Source organism: Megachile rotundata, chromosome 12 (genome assembly GCF_050947335.1).
Source record: "Megachile rotundata isolate GNS110a chromosome 12, iyMegRotu1, whole genome shotgun sequence".
NCBI classification, from domain to species: Eukaryota; Metazoa; Arthropoda; class Insecta; order Hymenoptera; family Megachilidae; genus Megachile; species Megachile rotundata.
In genome coordinates this window covers 9,321,008-9,340,620 of record NC_134994.1, presented here as the reverse complement: position 1 = coordinate 9,340,620, position 19,613 = coordinate 9,321,008, and the positions used below count along the sequence as shown (strand labels likewise).

Sequence of the window (19,613 nt, the reverse complement as noted above, 5' to 3'; positions counted from 1 at the left end):
TACACGTTAGATAACCACGCGTGAGATCTCCACGCGTCAGATTACTACGCACTAGATTTGTACGCATCACAGTACCGTATCTGGTGTTATCACGCGTTAGATTGCTATACGTAGGACTATAACGCGTCAGATTACGACGTGTTGAGTTATCACAAGTTACGTTACCACACGCCAGATTACTACGCGTTACAATACCACTTACGGTGTCACCACGCGTTAGATTACTTTGCATTTCAATACCACTCGCGGTATCAGCGCTAGATTACCACACGTTAGATTACTACATAATACATTACTGCACGTCAGATAACTACGTGTTATCATACTACGTTACCACACAACTAGTCCTCTCACACGTCCTTATTTCTTCCACAATCGAATTAACCCTTTGCACTCGAAGATAATTTGACTGTTTGCAAACAGCAATATTACTTAACCCCTTGCACTATGATGTTTTTGTCAAGTGCGTCAGTCAGAACTGACTAATTTCAGCCATAACATGAAAATAGACACAGAAACTTGAAATGTTATGTGAATTTAGTATAATGCAGTCGCTGACTATGCAAATTATAGTTGGACTTGAACTCTAAATTGAAATGTATTAAAAGTTCGAGTAAAATTGGTCATAGCCGAAGTATGAGTGCGTCACGAGTCAGACTCGTCAAAATAGTGTAAGGGGTTAATTAAAAAGTTAAATGAATCCTCTTGAAGTTATTATTTCTCTACTAATAATTTCCACTATTGTTTGTTTCACTATGTTCATACATCACACGTGTCATATTATAGAATCAGTTAAAAAATGCTTGTTTCAAATTATTGTATTAAATAAAATGGTGACTGAGAGTCACCTCTCGAGCGCAAAGGGTTAAGATTACTATGAATCTAGAATATCACATATCTGAGTGTCTGTAGATCTCCATACCATTCTCTCATCCTATGATTGCGACTTAACGTCTTGACACTCAAAGAAACATCTACTTTCTTGAACTAATAGAAACCAGACGTAAAGACTCTCGTTGAAAAGATCGAATATGGCAAAGAGAAGATCCCTTGGAGAGAAGAATATGGCAGAGAGAGTGCAAGAAGTGACCAAGGGATTAATTGTTTGCCGCTGTTAAGTAATTGGCCGGTCGATTATGGTACATTATATTCACCTCGGGACGCCTAAGGAGTCCGTATCCAACGAAGATGAAGACATTACCGGCGAGCCAAGAGAACAGGCCGAACGGTATTTTTACGAGCGGCTCGTAAACTTAACGAGGACCAAGGTAGCCAGTCAACGAAGAAAAGGACAGAAAGCAGCGTTCCACCGATACTCGGTGGCTTTGCCTCCATTTCTTTTATTGCTCTCTCTGCTCGACCACGTTTTTCGTTCTTCTTCCTTCTTCTCCGAACGAGCTTGTCCGATCTGAACGCCACCGTTGCTCGCGTCTCGATCACCATTTTCCCGTGTATCGTTTCGCACCTGCCTTCACTGTCGCGTCCAATTCCTTCGAATTTACGGTCTGCCCGAGTAGAATGTTGCTCGGGGAAATCGTCTCATGCGTGTTTCTACGCTTGTTCATCTTTGCTTGATATTTTCTAATAGGAAGTTGATGTTACCTGTTTTTGGAATTGTGGGATTTGGTGATGGTGTTTACATCGCTCTGAGTTTCAATTGCCTCAAATTATAATTTCAGTCATATCGAATTAAAATCACCTCGAATTATAATCGCGCTGAATTACAATCACCCCGAATTATAATCGCGCCGAATTACAATCGCTCTGAACTTCAATCATCCCAAATTAATCGCTCTGAATTTGAATCACCCGGAATTATAATCGCGCTGAATTACAATCGCTCAGAATTTCAATCACCCCGAATTTCCATCACTCCGAATTATAATCGCGCTGAATTACAATCGCTCAGAATTTCAATCACCCCGAATTTCAATGGCCCCGAATTTCCATCACCCCGAATTTCCATCACCCCGAATTATAATCGCTCAGAATTTCAATCACCCCGAATTTCAATCACCCCGAATTTCCATCAACCCGAATTACAATCGCTCAGAATTTCAATCATCCCAAACTAATCGCTCTGAATTTGAATCACCCCGAATTATAATCGCGCTGAATTACAATCGCTCAGAATTTCAATCACTCCGAATTTCAATCACCCCGAATTTCCATCACCCCGAATTATAATCGCTCAGAATTTCAATCACCCCGAATTTCAATGGCCCCGAATTTCCATCACCCCGAATTATAATCGCGCTGAATTACAATCGCTCAGAATTTCCATCACCCCGAATTATAATCGCTCAGAATTTCAATCACCCCGAATTTCCATCACCCCGAATTATAATCGCTCAGAATTTCAATCACCCCGAATTTCAATGGCCCCGAATTTCCATCACCCCGAATTATAATCGCGCTGAATTACAATCGCTCAGAATTTCAATCATCCCAAACTAATCGCTCTGAATTTGAATCACCCCGAATTATAATCGCGTCGAATTACAATCGCTCTGAATTTCAATCACCCCGAATTTCCATCACCCCGAATTATAATCGCTCAGAATTTCAATCATCCCAAACTAAAATCTCCCAAAACTGAAATCACCCCAAATTACAATCACACCAAATCTAATCTTGTCAAATTCCTACCACACCAAATTACCATCCCCCAAATTATAACCTCCCCAATCGAATCACCCAAAATCTCACCAACATCATATTGCCCATTCCATAATATCCTTCAACGAAAGTACCTCCATATCCACAAACCCTTGATCAAACACAGTGCGCAACAAAGCGAGCAAGATTCCAGGTATCCTTAATACGAAAGAGCGAGCAACGCAAGTATGCCAGCAATTATCGACGAATTATTATTCAAGAATGGCCGAAGGTTTTACGCGCGAAAGAAATGGCCGTAACGGGTTGATCTTGAGCGACTAACGAGCCAGGAAAGTGCGGCGCTTCTTCGTAACGCTCGTTACGTCTTATTTGTCGACACGGAGACGATCTTTTCTTTCGTCTCTCGTAACGCGTATGGAAAATGCGAGTACACGTTCTTTTGGTGCGAACGTTAACACGCGTGCGATTACGAGGCTGATAGAGAACCGGAAATACCTACAAGAACGAGGCACGAGCGATTATACACAGAGATCGTGATTGACAGCGACGACGAATCGACGTGGTTGCATGTTAACTTCAATTGCCGCTGTTTCTATCAAATGGCAATGTTTCTTTTTCTTTACCGTGTCTGTTCTAGCTTACGACATGCTCGTTTCCGGTGCCACTCTCTCTAATTTAGCGCGCGCGCCTTGTACGTTGCTTAGAGTAACCACGAAACGGGGATCTAATTTGATTGCGTTTTTTGTGTTGTTACTGGGAGTTAGATAACGTGTTGCATTCTTATGCTAAATTACGGTTAGGTAAATTAGTGGTTGAAGTATGCGTTGGGTTAGTGTGCATCGGATTAGTTCTCGTTGGATTACTATGCGTTTGATTACTACCCACTAGGTTACTACTCGTTGAATTAGTACGCGTTAGAGAACTTCTCGTTGGATTACTGTGTGTTAGATTACTATTCGTTTGATTACCACACGTTAGATTACCACGCGTTGGACTACAACGTGTTAGATTATCACACGTCAGATTACTACGCGTTGAATTACTACTCGTTAGTTTACCACCCGTTGGATTACTGTATATTAGATTACCACTCGTTGGATTACCACACGTTAGATTACCACGCGTTGGACTACAACGCGTTAGATTACCACACATTGGATTACTACTCGTTAGTTTACCACCCGTTGGATTACTGTACGTTAGATTACCACTCGTTGGATTACCACACGTTAGATTACCACGCGTTGGACTACAACGCGTTAGTTTACCACCCGTTGGATTACTGTACATTAGATTACCACTCGTTGGATTACCACACGTTAGATTACCACGCGTTGGACTACAACGTGTTAGATTACTATACGTCAGATTACCACGCGTTGGATTACTACACGTTAGATTACCACGCGTTGGACTTCAACGTGCTAGATTACCACAAGTCAGATTACCACGCGTTGCATTACTACTCGTTAGTTTACCACCCGTTGGATTACTGTACATTAGATTACCACTCGTTGGATTACCACACGTTAGATTACCACGCGTTGGACTACAACGCGTTAGATTACTACACGTCAGGTTACCACGCGTTGGATTACTGCACCTTAAATTACCACGTGTTGGACTACTACGCGTCAGATTACTACGCGTTAAATTATCACCCGCTGAATTATTACACGTTAAGTAACTTCAAGTTGGATTACTATGCGTTAGAAAGCCACCTCGTTGAATGACTAAGTGTTAGACTACCACCCGCTGAACTACTACACGTTAGATAACCTCTGGTTGGATTCCTACGCGTTAGATTACCACCCGCTGAATTATTACGCGTTAGGTAACTTGAAGTTGGATTACTATGCGTAAAACCACCATCTCGTTGAATAACTAACAATAAGTGTTAGACTACTACCTACTGAACTGCTACGCGTCAGATATCCTCTCGTTGGATTCCTACGCGTTAGATTACCACCCGCTGAATTATTACGCGTTAGGTAACTTCAAGTTGGATTACTATGCGTTAGATTACCACCCGCTGAATTATTACGCGTTAGGTAACTTGAAGTTGGATTACTATGCGTAAAACCACCATCTCGTTGAATAACTAACAATAAGTGTTAGACTACTACCTACTGAACTGCTACGCGTCAGATATCCTCTCGTTGGATTCCTACGCGTTCGATTACCCCCCGTCCGATTCCTACGCGCTAGATTACCACTCGCTGAATATCTACTACACGTTAAATCAGCACATGTTAGATGACAACGCGTTGTATCATCATGCATGGCATTTCCACACGTCAGATTACTACTAGTATGTTATTAAACTACGAATCATATACTTATCACAGAAGTCCGTAAAATAAAAATCATTTACGAGTCTATAAATTATACAGATAATGATCTTGTTTCTACAATAATTTCAAAAACTCTATCATTAAAAAAATCATCAATTTATAAATCCGATACATAAAATTGCCAGTTAATATTTTTGCAGAGCCATTCACCGCGTTTTAAAGAAGAGCGGAATCGAACCTTCATCTGTGCTTTCAGGAAACACCATAATTTGTCGGTTTCCACAGGTGTTCAAAGAAGATTCTGAGCGATCCGCTGTCTTCCGTGTTACAGTGCATTAGGTAGGTTTACGACAGCATTCTTCGATTCGTCGGCCTCTACTAACGAACGAACCCAGACGCGATTACGAGGAAATAATTGGTCGACGTCCGAGGAAAATAATAGCAATCGGTAGCCACGAGTCTCGGACTCGTTCCACTGGTAATACAAATGTTTTCTTGTATGCCCTGGAGAACAGCACGCGCGGTAAAAGCAACTAATTTCCCGCACGTTATCCGTTCGGATCGGCTAGATCCAGTATGTGTTTCGATTACGACTTTCAGCGTCTGTCATTAAACGTATCGGATCGAAGCTCCGCTTTCTTGGATTTTATCGAGGAACCGAGCATCTCGGGGAATCGCTTCACGCATCGGTGAACTCGCACGTAACCGACCGGACATTTATCTCGCGATGATACTCCTGTAGGAAGAACATCATCTCTTATTGTATCGTCCAGTATTCCGAGAATATTTTATATACTGGACGATCAAAGAGTTTCTCTTATTTCAGGAGAAGCACGTCACGTTCTTTGGAAAATTTGTCACGCGATGACGATGACTAGTGGTCATTGTTGTTGGGAAATTTTGGTTTTGGAGAGTTGAGAGTTTGGGAGATGAGAGTTTGGGGAGTTGAGAGTTTGGGGAGTTGAGAGTTTGGGGATTTGTAGAATTTGGGGACTCGAGAGTTTGGGGATTTGCCGAGTTTGGGCAGTTGAGAATTTAGGGATTTGCCAATTTGGGGAGTTGGGAGTTTGAGTTTTGCGGAGTTTGGGGAGTTGAGAGTTTGGGAAGTTGAGAATTTGGGGAAGTTGAGAGTTTGGGGATTTGCCAATTTGGGGAGTTGAGAGTTTGGGGAGTTGAGAGTTTGGGAAGTTGAGAGTTTGGGGAAGTTGAGAGTTTGGGGATTTGCCAATTTGGGGAGTTGAGAGTTTGGGGAGTTGAGAGTTTGGGAAGTTGAGAGTTTGGGGATTTGCCAATTTTGGGAGTCGAGAGTTTGGGGAGTTGAGAGTTTGGGGAGTTGAGAGTTTGGGAAGTTGAGAGTTTCGGTAGTTGAGAGTTTGGGAAGTTGAGAGTTTGGGGAAGTTGAGAGTTTAGGGATTTGCCAATTTGAGGAGTCGAGAGTTTGGGGAGTTGAGAATTTGGGAAGTTGAGAGTTTGGGGATTTGCCAATTTGGGGAGTTGAGAGTTTGGGGAGTTGAGAGTTTGGGAAGTTGAGAGTTTGGGGATTTGCCAATTTGGGGAGTCGAGAGTTTGGGGAGTTGAGAATTTAGGGATTTACCAATTTGGGGAGTTGAGAGTTTGGGGAGCTGAGAGTTTGGGAAGTTGGGAGTTTGGGGAAGTTGAGAGTTTGGAGATTTGCCAATTTGGGGAGTTGAGAGTTTTGGTTTTGCTGAGTTTGGGGAGTTGAGAGTTTGGGAAGTTGAGAGTTTGGGGAAGTTGAGAGTTTAGGGATTTGTCAATTTGGGGTCTTGAGAGTTTGGGGGTTTTGCGGAGTTCGGGGAGTCGAGAGTTTCGAGATTTGCCAATTTGGAGACTTCAGAATTTGGGAAGTTGCCAATTAGTGTCTTATGGAATTTGGGGGTTTGCCAATTTGGGTCTTATAAAATTTGGGGATATATAAATTTGGCTCTTGCGAAATTTTGAGATTTGGGGATTTGGGAAATTGGCTCTTCTAAAGTTTGCAGATTTGGTGATTTGGGAAATTGTCAATTTGAGTCTTATGAAAGTTAGGGATTTGCAAATTAGGCTCTTAGCAAATTTGATGATTCAGGTACTATGAAATTGTAACGAAGTCTAAGTCTCACCAAGTTCAACAATTTTTTAATTTTTGAACTTAAAAAGAATTTGAAAACTTGAATATTCCTGACTTTGTGTCTTACAAGATTTGTTTATTTGCAAATCTGGCTTACAAAAAATTTGGAAATGTGCAAACTTGAAGAGCAAAAATTCATGTGTTTGAAGATTGAAAGACTTTCAATTAAAGATACAATAACTTATGAATACTTAATTTGTTACAGTTCTCAAATGCTCTACTCTGTAAATTAAGAATGTATTTTCGTCCTACAAGTAGACTAATGATTTTCAAACCCAGCCACATGTCACTATTCCTAATATACTTCTTGTAACAAAGGAAGTGTGGCGAACGGTTTCTTACAAAACAATTTTCATACTAAATGTTCGAAGATATGAGAAGTTGTATAAAAGTTTATAAACTGGAAGTATGAAAGTTGACACATGCGTATAATTTGCTATTCTTCTCGATGCTTTAGCGTTTGAAGAAAGTTATCGAGCTATGGTTATTCCTTTATGGAGAATCGATGAGGTCGTACGTGGACGAGTTAGAAAATCTACACTGTTGGAAACTTACCTAGAAGTTTCGTGACGACAGCTCCTTGTTGATTCAGCGACAGCACATGATTGGCCAGATCATTGTAATGTCGGAGAGCTCCTAATCCGTGAGACAGCTCGAGCAATCGTTGTCGACTTGTTCCTCCGCCATTGCCGCTCGCGAACGGTCCCGCGGTACAATTTTGCAAACTTACACCTGAAATTATAATTAATAATCCATTACTATATTCGTTCAATTTGTCTAATTGGTTAGGTTAGGTTAGATTTGGACTTTAGGTTAGGTTAGGTTCAATTGCATTCAACTGCAAGTTTAATAAATTGCAGTCATGAAGTGCAATTGTGTTACATTACTATGATGTTGAATATCAATCAGGTTAAATTGCAAGAGTGTTTAATTTTTATTTTGTTCATTTTGTTTACTCTGCAAGTTACTCTTTGTTCACTTTGTTGAATTAGAATCATGTGGAATTATAACTTGTTAAATTGCAATCGCGTTACGTAGTGCTGAATTATAACTGATAGCCTTGAACTATGTTGAACTACAGTAACCTTGAATTGCAACTATGTAATTGTGTTGAATTATAATCATGCAGAGTTGCAAGCATGCGATAGCAATCGGATAGTATAGTGATTCGGTGTGACTGCAGTTAGGTAGGATATTGATTCGGGAAGATTGCTATTCAGTACGATAGCAATTCGGTGCGACTGCAATTCGGTGCACATGCAATTCAACGCACTGCAATTTGGTGCAACTGCAATTCTATGCAATTGCAACTCTTTGATATTCAAGTTAGAGATACTTCAATTTAGCACAGTTAGAATACGGTGCAATGTAATTTAATGACACGTGATTCAACGCATTGCAATTTGGTGCAACTGCAATTCTATGCAATTGCAACTCGGTGCTATTCAAGTTGATACTTCAATTTAGCATAGTTAGAATACGGTGCAATGTAATTTAATGACACGTGATTCAACGAATTGCAATTCTATGCAATTGCAACTCAGTGCTATTCAATTTAGAGATACTTCAATTTAGCACAGTTAGAATGCGGTGCAATGTAATTTAATGACACGTGATTCAACGCATTGCAATTTGGTGCAACTGCAATTCTATGCAACTGCAACTCGGTGCAATTCAATTTTGAATGACTTCAATTTGCCACACTTAGAATATAACTTCATGTAACTCAATGACACGTGATTTAACGCATTACAATTTCATGCAACTGCAATTGTATGCAACTCGGTGCAATTCAATTTCGAATAACTTCAATTTGGCACAGTTAGAATATAACTTGATGTAACTCAATGACACGTGATTCATCGCATTACAATTTCATGCAACTGCAATTCTATGCAACTGCAGCTCGGTGCAATTCAATTTTGAATGACTTCAATTTGGCATAGAATATAACTTGATGTAACTCAATGACACGTGATTCATCGCATTACAATTTCATGCAACTGCAATTCTAAGCAACTGCAACTCAGTGCAATTCAATTTTGAATGACTTCAATTTGCCACACTTAGAATATAACTTCATGTAACTTGATGATACATAATTCAACACATTACAACTTAGTGCAACTGCAATTCTATGCACTTCACTACAATTCGTCATAATTGCAGTTCGACGCAATCACAGCACAACCGTACTCGCAATCGACGCAATTACATTTCAGTACAATTTTCGGTGTGATTACAATTTCACGCGATCCAATTTCAAGTGTTCCAATTAGGTAGGATTGAATTCAGCGCAACCCAATTTGAGGCAACTGCAAGTCAGCGGTGTTCAATTCAATGCGATGCTACTCGGGATAATTACAACTCAGGGTGATTACAATTGCTATACCCCGCGATTCATCTTGACGAGATTGGAATTCAACGCTATTGTAATTCGAGACTATGCAAGTCAAGATAGTTGCAGTTCAAGGCTAGTCAACGTGGTTGCTGTTTAATGCGATTGCAACTCAACATGCTTGTAATTTAACTCTATTGCAATTGTCGTTGAAATTCAAGGCTATTGCAACATTGCGAGTCAAGGCTCTTGCAATTCAACATGGTTGCAAGGCTGTTACAATCCAACTGAGTTGCAATCGCGTTGAACTGTAATAGTGTTGAATTGTAATAACTCAATTGCAATGTTCAATGGTAATAATGGTGAATTGTAATAATTCAATTACAATATTGAATTGTAATAATGTTGAATTACAATTCAACATTATGGTAATGCAACACGATTGTAATTCTATTTGGTTGCAGTTCAAGGTTAGTGTAATTGGAAGTCGCAATTCATCAAAGTAAAAATTTGACATTATTTTAATTTTATAAAATTGCAATTCAACATGATTGTAATTCAACGTTATTGTAATGCAACACGATTGTACTTCTATTTGGTTGCAGTTCAAGGTTAGTGTAATTGGAAGTCGCAATTGATCAAAGTAAAAATTTGACATTATTGTAATTTTATAAAATTCGAATTCAACATGATTGTAATTCAACATTATTATAATGCAATACGATTGTAATTTTATATGATTGCGATTCAAGGTTAGTATAATTCAACGAGGTCGTAATTCTTCAAAATAAAAATTTAATACTATTATAATTTCCTGAAATTACAACTCAACATGATTATAATTTAACATGATTGTAATGCCACACGTTTATAATTTTATTAAGCTGCAACCACACAGAAGACTCATAATCAAATTTCAAACCTCACCAAACCCTGCCTCCGCCATTTCAACGAAGCTTGTCTCGCACATAAAAGGGTGAAACAATGGCGGAGCATAACAATCGTCAGAATCGAGCATAATCGAGCGAATTAATTTAAATTATTAGCGACGGTGTCGCTTGATCTCGTCGATGCGATCGTACGGGGTGCCAGGCTCTAAACCCACGTACGGCCATCTGCCCGTTTAAATCGCGACGATTAATCACCGGAGGTGCGAAGACCCTCGTAATTCCTCGAAGGACACCGGCGCGGCTCGCCGCGACTTCCTCGTGATTTTATAGGCGGCTAATCTCGGCGGACGACGTTTCGTTTCGTGCCACTTGGCCAAGAGAGAGGCGACGATTTACGATCGACGATCGGGAACGGGCCACGGTATTGAGAGCGATCCATTTTTCGACCGACGAACCTCGCTTTAAACCTCCACTAACACCGATCGTATCTTTCTTCGTAGGGTGGGGTTTTTTCCAACCTGGAGCTACGTAAAGAGCCGAAAGGCTGTTGACCGACAGCGATACATTTTTTTACGCATAAATTAATTGCGACAAATAATCGATGCTCCGATTGACTAACTGGTTATTTACTTTATTGCACGAATTTATTGTACACGAATTGTGCTAAGAAATGTGGCACGTCTCAAGTGTATTCAGTGTGGACATTTCAGTTGAAGGTTGAGGTTAAGTTCAAGCAAAATTGAATCACGTGAAATTACTCCACATATGTGGATACTTTAGGTTATCACTTATGTCTGCCATAGAATTGAATATTCTTCGTACATGTCAACTTAGAACAGGTTTGACATAGAATCAAAATAGTATTCCACATATGTGAACACCTCAGCGAGTTATGTTCAACATGTTCCACAAGTGTATGCACTTTAAGAGCAGAAGTTACACCTGCGTCAGAAATGAAATATTCTTGAGATGTTGATGTTCCGTCTAGTCGATGTACCACCTTAGATCCAGACTAGAATTAAAATAATCTAACTGTTTTAATATCACAAGTATTGCATTTTGTAGCAATTTCATCTCAAGAACCTGTTATGACAAATTGCATGAATCTGTCTTGACAAACTTATCGCTGCTAGCTAACTAGTTAACAACTGTTACTGTTAGCTTAAAATGCAGTGAGATGAAACTTCGTTGTAGCGTTTATTCATTTAACCCCTTCCCGTGCTTTGCCGAGTCTCACTAGTGACGCACTCGCAACTCAAACGCGATTAATATTACTCAAATTTTGAATACTCTTCAACTTGAATTTTAGATCCAACTATAATTTCCGTTGTCAAGGATCCCTGAATATAAAATACTTAGAACATTTTAATTTTCTTTGTTCGTTTTAATGTCATAGTCCTGAATGGTTAATCTTGACTGGTGCACCTCATAAATAAATGGCACGGCAAGGGGTTAAAAACGAAACCCGCAATCTGACAAAGGAGTAATAATAATTAGAAGGTGCAGCTAAAGAAATTATTCCTGAAATTTGATGTAGATAGAGAAGGAACGACATAGCGAAAGAGGGTTCATTTCCAACAGGAATCACGGCCGAGAAGAATAAATGTAATTAGCGTCCGGTCCGCGGACAGACCGTGATTTTATGGGCGGATAATCTTAACGACGTTTCGTACGATCCAATAACGGCGACGAAGATGATAATTTACGATCGAACGACGATATTAAAGAAACGCGCGAAACGATCTGGACTCGTTCGAAGGAATCGTGAACGGGAAATTAAAATCTGCATGCAGGTAGATGGAAACGGTTGGACGGCTGGTCATTTGTAACGCGTTGTTTCGAGCGGTTACGAGCTGACCGAACGCGCGTACGCGTCCACTCGTTTACATAGCGGCCGTTTAATTAATTAGTCCTTTATGGCCCGACCGAATTGCCAATCGCCGCTTCCAGATGGATTTAACGCGGATCCTTGTGACTCCTTATCCGGTTCAACGGTGATTTCTGCTCTCGATACACGACACTGTTAACTCGACAAAGTAACTAGCTACGGTTACAAACCACTCACGATTTATCCTGTCACCGGATTGAATCGTGGCCATTTTTTTCTGACATCGGTTCCACCTTCGATGTATTTATTACTCTACCCGCCTCGAATATTAACCCGTTCAGTAAAATTACGCTTTCTGTAAATTGCTGCCGTCTTATCCTTCCATCGGTTCCACCTGAACCGAATATTAACTTAAGTAGAATCGCGTTTTCTCTAAATTGGGACCATTTTTTACCTCACACCGATTCTACCGCAGTATTTATAATTTTACCTCGGCAACGCCGACAAGGATCATTTTCTTTTGCTCCTCTGCCGGAGTCGAATACCAATTTGCGCGAAATTACGGTTTCGAAATCTTATTAAACTTGTCACGATTGTTTCCTGTTTTTACTCGGTGAATATTTTCAATCTGCAAACACGATCTAATGAAACGAATGGATAGTGTTTCAAAGTTTTAGCGATTTCGCCTTATTAGATCAACATGATTCAACGCAGGACTTCGATTTCATTCAATTATCTCGTTAAATACGAGATGTCATGGGAATAAAAGTTGATGCGATGCACTCTCGGTACCACGCGAACAATAAAATTACCATAGATTCTCCCGTCTGCTAAAAATACCTCTCGAAAAATGGGGAAACGTGCAGCGGGATAATACGCGGGGACAACATTCCGAGTTTTTGAAAATTCCCCGTCAGAAGCTGTGGAAGGCGAAATAACGAGGTGAAGATCGTTCGTTTCGGTAAGCGTTTACGACTAGTGCAATTTCGTGTTGGCGCAAGGGTCGATGCCAGAAGGAGGGCTCGATGGGACAAAAATCGTTACAGGCAGTTTGCACAGATGAGGGACATCCTTTCGAAACCTACGCGTTCTGCCAGTTCTGGAAATCGCGTTTCCAGCCCGACGAAGGCGCATTCCGCGCTCGTTTCGTGTTAAAGCTATCTGCGAGATGCCGTGAAAACGAAAGTAGCCGATCCACGGAAAGAAACGCAACGTCGTCGTGATCGTTGCATCGACGATCGGCGGATAGAACCGGTTCTGAACGAGTTCTGCCATCGACTCGGTTCTGTCCTCTGCCTGTATATTTCTTTCTTTCGTGTGTATACACGCGGACAAAATTGCCCTTTCGGAAAAAGATGCGAGAGATCGTTCGGGCGCGAGGCGATCGATAATCGGCAGAAAAATCTTCGAGATCCACCAGTGGCATGAATGAAAATCGTCCCCGAGATTCCCGCGGCGATAAACGCACCTATGCGAGTAATCGACGCGTTTCGTGTCGGCCGTGTCCCGATCGATTTTATAACGAATCGATCGTAAACCCGCTCCAACGAACTCGTCCGAAAATCCATGAAACCGAACAGAACGACGAGTACCTGTCACAGGGTTACGTACACCAGGCCATAAATTCAACGGGATAGAGAACCACTAACTTTACCTATACTCCACTTAACTGCAAATAAATCGTCCGCCCGAACGGACACACCGAACCCAATTAGCTGCGCGTGCTTCGATTAAATATTGTCCTTGTTTCGGCTCTTAAACTTGCCCCGACAATTGATAATGATTTACTCGCTACCTTTTAAGCATCTTTACCCTACCTCCTCTTTGAGTCTCTTCGTGGAATATGTCGTGGACAGCCTACGGGGATTAATCATATTTTATTGCATTTGTCAGGGAACTTCATTAGCGAGATTCAAGTGGTTTTTATAAAACGTGAATATGTAAAGGTATTTTCGTATTTACATCTTCATTGTATTCCATACTTCAATCATATCTTTTTATATTTTTTATGAAGATTCAGTTGTGACATTCTGATTCTCATATTGTAAGAGTTTGAATATTGTAAGGTTTAAGTAACTCAAACCCGATTTTGTTCACAGTCGAAGAAACACATTTGACCAACAAACAGATTAACATAACACCTATGTAGACGTAATTGTCCCTAACAAAATGTTTTACAAAACTAAGTTCGATTATATGCTTCAAAGTAAAGTGTCCATCCAGAAAGAGTTAATCAAAGGTCCTAATTTCAGTGCAAAGAGTGAGCTAGGGTGAAAAGTAGGAAGTAAATCTTGAGGGTTTAATTAGTCCGCGAAGGAGTCAAGTGATATTAACAAGCTCGTATATCCGCACGTCCTTTGTCCCAGAAATACCGAACGGTTCGAAGATTCTAATTAGCGTCCAACGGTCCGGCGTGTTCGTTACGCCACGATAGACAACGATACAAAAGGAACAGCGCCAGCAAAACGGTGGAAACAAAGTGGTCAACAACGGACAGATGAAGATACCCGGCAACTACCGGACTGCCGATACCTGCCTTCGAAATACCTGCTGGGTGTGGTGGTAAAATCCGGCGGATATAGCCGTCGTGGAGCCGATATCCGCGCGAACGACACGCTATCATCGGACAACAGAAGTCGAGCGTACCGATCCGCCACCGCGGTACAGGATGGATATTGAAGGTTCAACGAGAGCAGCAGCAGCTTCGCGAAAAGACGTACTGTTGGCGACCCGTTGGAAACCGGTTCTGAACGAGTATGGCTGGTAGCCAGGCCTCGTCTCCATCTGGCAAGTGTAAACCACGGAAAGGATCTCTGGATATATACGCGAGCAATAGTTGGATACGAGTACCAGACACCTAATCGATGGACATTCTTTCCACAGATGATTCGACACCTAACGACGCCTCCTAACACGGATCATTCGACATAGAAAAATTTTCACTAGGCTGTTTCATTTTTCTAACTTTTCCTTTATTTTCATCAAGATTACTTGATCACAAAATACTTCTTGGGTAAATAGTTTTACTTCAAGTATACGGAAATTAATGAAAGCAAATCACGTTTGTGTCATGTGTCTGAATTACCCTGTATAGAATAATCAAATTCCTCACTTGAATTAAATAACTTTGTCGATGAAGTTTCAACCTGATCACCTCTGGAACTAAGTGATTAAATCTGGTTAATTATGACAAGAAACTCTGAGGGATTATTAAATGAAATTATGTGGGTCCTCGCCTCATAACAGCTTGAGAATTATCATAAAATCCTCAACCCTCTCACTGCTATAATCTTTTTATTTATCTGTAAAAATAGAAGACAGGAAACAAAAATAGCAAGAATAGAAAGGTTCAAACTCTTACAGCCTAGATTGCACCCTTGAAATCTTGAAGTCCTTTAAATTAAATTTTAATGTCTAATTATACAATTCTCCTGTAACTATTACTTTTTGCCTCGTATCATTTCAAACTCGAAGCAAAGAATTTTAACATAGTGATCCGTAATGGTAGTCAAACCGTAACGTTTTGATGCGCATAACGAATTTCGAAGAGCCAAGTTAAAATCTTGCAAAAAGCAAATTTCGACCCGTGTTTCCAATTAATTTCCATAGGGCAAATTAATCCGTATCTGCATTTCAGCGGCGTATCGCTTAATGGAAATACCGAACACTCAGAATCTCGGCTTTCTGCGATTCGATGACTTAACTACTAGGGTGATAAACATCGTCGTAAAACGTGTCCCGTGTGCGATGTTTATCTACGAGAAAATATTCAAAGTCCTGTCTCATTATCTCAGTTCCTGTCGAGCAATCTTGAACAGTTTCTCTATAGCCGTCCGGGGGGAACACCTGATCGACGAACATAAAGAGACGACTCTCCTCCTATACGCGATAAGTCAATCGCAAAATTACTTTTACTTTAAACGAGTGATTTCTCGGGCATTAACGACACGAAGGCTTTTTTAAAACGTGCCAGAAGGAAGATACGATCGTCGACGATGGGGAAGATCGTATCGTCCCTTGAGAATCATCGGCCTCTTCCCACCTGAGGCCTGAATTTCGACACCTGGAGGACCATGAAACCTCGTTGTTACGCTCGTTTAACGCGATTTAAAAACGCTTCCTCTTTAGACTCGTGTTCGCGTCGGGAGGCATCTCGACAATCCGCTGTATATCTTGCTCATTAATATTCGATTGAACACGCTCGTCACGGCGAAACAATCGACAACGCGCTACCAATCCCTCCTGGTTTTTGTCAAGGTTTCGTTTCAACGTCGAAACAGACGTATGCAAAAAAACAACGGCGGATTGCTCAACGATCATGGAACACGATTATCCAGTTGTATTTAATCGGGAAACAGCGTTGTTTACGTTTCTTTGGATGTTTTCTAGACATCAGAGGTAAAGCGTGGCGCGGATGTTTCATCGATTATCCTCGTTCTCGATTATCGTTAAGTGTATTCAAGTGTTGCCGCGAGGATGAAAAGAGGAATCGTCTAGACACGGATTCGTTATCGCCGCGTAGGTGGAACGGTATTAATTGACTCGCCTTTTATCGTGTTCGATTAACCGCGAAATTTTGCTATGCGAGCAACGATTACGGAGACGATTAGACTCGATCACAGATATCGAACGCTAATACGAACGTTATTTCAGGGAATTCATTTTACGTTACGATGAGAATTATAGTGTACCGACACAGTAGTTTATTCTGGGGAATTCAAGTTCAGAATGCTTAGCAAGGATGAGGATCCCAATTCATTTCATAAGATAAAGTCAAGTAGCACAAATGAGGACACAGCGAGGATGCATGATGAGGATGCATAGTGGAGTTCATTCAAGGGTGAGAATGTATCAAGTAGTCCGTAGACGTATAGCAAGAGGACACCTAGTCAAATTCATTATGAAGCAAATTTAAAATAATCAAATAACTAAAAAGTTTGTGGATAGCAACTATGAGGCCGCATTCGCTCTAGAATGAGAACGCATTGTTGAATCCACTCAAGAATAAGAACGCATAATTCTATTTCCTCAAGACCGTATGGTTGAATCCATTCAAGAATGAGAACAGTCCAAATATATTTAAATACGCTGCGGACATAGCAAGGACATACAGTTGAATCTATGTATCTAACGATGCTGCAAATTTGTTTAAAAATAGCAAATGCTCAGAAAAGATGAAGGCACAGTCCAATCTTCTTAAGCAATTAAAAATAGTCAATATATCTAGCAAAGACGCATCGAGACTGCATCAAAGTCGTATATCTAATCAAGAATGAGCACATGCAATGTAATTATATTCTGAAATGGTTGATTATGGAATAATGTACGAGAAATTAAGAAAAGTAAAGATAACTAACCGTCGATCAAAGACACTGGCGGCACGGTCATCTGTTGATGGTGATGGGCAGCCGGGTGTTGATGGTGATGCGTCGGGTGGACTTGAAGCAGATGCGACCTGGTCTGGGAGAAGGTCGGCGAGGGTGGTTCCCATGGACGCGCCACCCCGGTGCTGACGGGTGCATCGTCGTCGTGACAGCAAAACTTGTCGGTAGCCGGTGCGGTACCGGTGCCGCAGTTCACCACCGCGTGTCCTTCGTTGTTGTTATTGTTATTATTATTGTTCGCAACTTCACCATTGTTGTTGTTATTGCTGGCGGCGTTGGTGTTGGTGAGACGCGTAGTAGTCGCTCCTGTCGCAGGGCTACCACTACCACTAGCACTGCCACTGATACTACCACTGCCAATGCCGTCGACCTGCACCATTTCGCTGTCGATCGCAGCCGCCGACTTGGCAGTACCAGGAGGGGTCACGACGCCGCCACCGATCATCATCACCAGACGATCACCTCCACCCCCTCCACACCGGGCACCAGCTCCTCCTCCTCTTCCTCCTCCTCTGCCTCCACTTCTGCAGCTACACTGTTTCTCCCTGTGCCCGCTAACTGTCCGTTTCTCTTATCGGTGTCTCGTCCGACGGGCACGCCGTTGCACCCTCGCGATTCCTCGCTGTCCGAAGGGAGGAGAAATTCGGCGCACGCCTCAACTGAACGCAACGGACGTCGCGAGCTTGCGAACGATAGCCGGTGAAAGTTTGCTCGCGCACAAATTTACGAAAAGGTACCACTCGACGGGGTTTCCCGAGGGAGGCGAGTCCGCGTGCACACTCACCCGCACAGGGCCACAGCAGCAGCAGCAGCAACAACGGCGACGGCGACGGCGTCGTTGAGCTCGTTCGTCGCGCTGGCGCAGGAGCGCGCGAGCGCAATCGACGCCACGGTCCGGCGTGGCTTCCCGCGTCCGATCAACCAGACAGAATGACATCCTGTCCGACGGTCCGACGACGAGCTCGATTCATCGCGGTGCGAGCTTTCACGTAGGCTGTCGCGTCTACGTGGACGAGCGTGGTCGATGCGAGGAGGTAACGGCGAGGAGTGCTCGCGGGCGCAGGCGCTTCGTCGAAGCTCGTGACTACCTATGGACGTGTGCCCTTCTCTCTATCCCTCTCTCCACCGCCACCCCTCCTCGCTCTATCTCTGTCAGCGGGATCGTTCCGTCTCCGTCCGTGCCCGTCTTTCGCTCCGATTCCCGGCTTCCTCGCCGCTCGGCTTCGAAGCGCGTCTCTGTTTCTCCTTCCGCGCTCCCTTCTCCAATAACGGCCGACGACGAGGAACGCGCTACCACGGGATAACCTGCTCGCGCTCCGCCGGATTCGAGCAGATTGCCTTCCGTTCGGTTCGCTCTTTCGAAGCGCGCCAACGACTAGCCTTACCCCCACCTCGACACGCCTCGCGAGAACTCAGCGCGGCTACTCGGCTTCTCGTGGCTAGCCGAGATCCAGATTTCAGGTAACCGACTCTTCTTCCTTCTCTTCCCTTGGCCGACCTTGCCGACCGCTTTCTACCGACTTTTCGAACCGTTTCTCTTCGCCCCGAACCTTCGCCGTCTCTCGCGAGATCGACCGCGCAGGGTGTTTGAACCCTCGTAGCTACCGGAAGCGATCGTCACCTCCGTACCGACAACGCCATAACGCGGACTCGTTCGACAGCTCCGTTCGCCGCGACTCTCCCCGAGATTGTTCACGATTCTTCGCGCCTTCGGGCCCGGTCTCTTCAGGAACGACCCTCTAAGTACACGGCGTAACAATAGCGAGTACACACGGGGTAACCTGCTCGCGGTCCGCCGGATTCGAGCAGATTGCCTTCCGTTCGGTGGCTCGAAGCGCGCCCAGACTAGCCTTACCCCCACCCTCTTGGCTGTTCAGCCGAGGTGAGATCAAGATTTAAGGCGCCGCGGTGCGGCGTGGCGGCGGTGGCCGGTGGCCGCGGCGGCGCTGACGAAGACGAACAGGAGGGCGAGGACGCGGTCGTCGACGAGGAAGAGGACGAGAAATATACGAGCGAGCAAAGCCGGCTCGAACGACGCTAGCGGGGCTAGCTACGATTACGATCGGCGCAAGGCTGGATCGTGGAACGATGAAAGAGGAGGTGACCGAAGGGGCAGAGGGAGCGAGAGAGAG

General features: G+C 42.9%; 1 protein-coding gene across 3 annotated transcripts in view; it reads right to left on the bottom strand.

The window, feature by feature from the left end:
* Positions 1-19,410, bottom strand: part of Eyg (eyegone) — a 32,049-nt gene extending 12,639 nt beyond the window's left edge. Inside the window, exons 1-2 of one of the 3 annotated variants that reach the window (XM_076538290.1) lie at positions 17,455-19,410; positions 7,597-7,773 (exon numbers count right to left, since the gene is read on the bottom strand). In XM_076538290.1, coding sequence (XP_076394405.1) covers positions 7,597-7,773; positions 17,455-17,929 — 652 coding nt within the window. In that variant the 5' untranslated portion in view covers positions 17,930-19,410. The remainder of the gene's footprint in view (positions 1-7,596; positions 7,774-17,454) is intronic. The other 2 variants (XM_076538288.1, XM_076538289.1) reach the window with 2 other exon arrangements.
* Between the last annotated feature and the right edge of the window lie 203 nt (positions 19,411-19,613).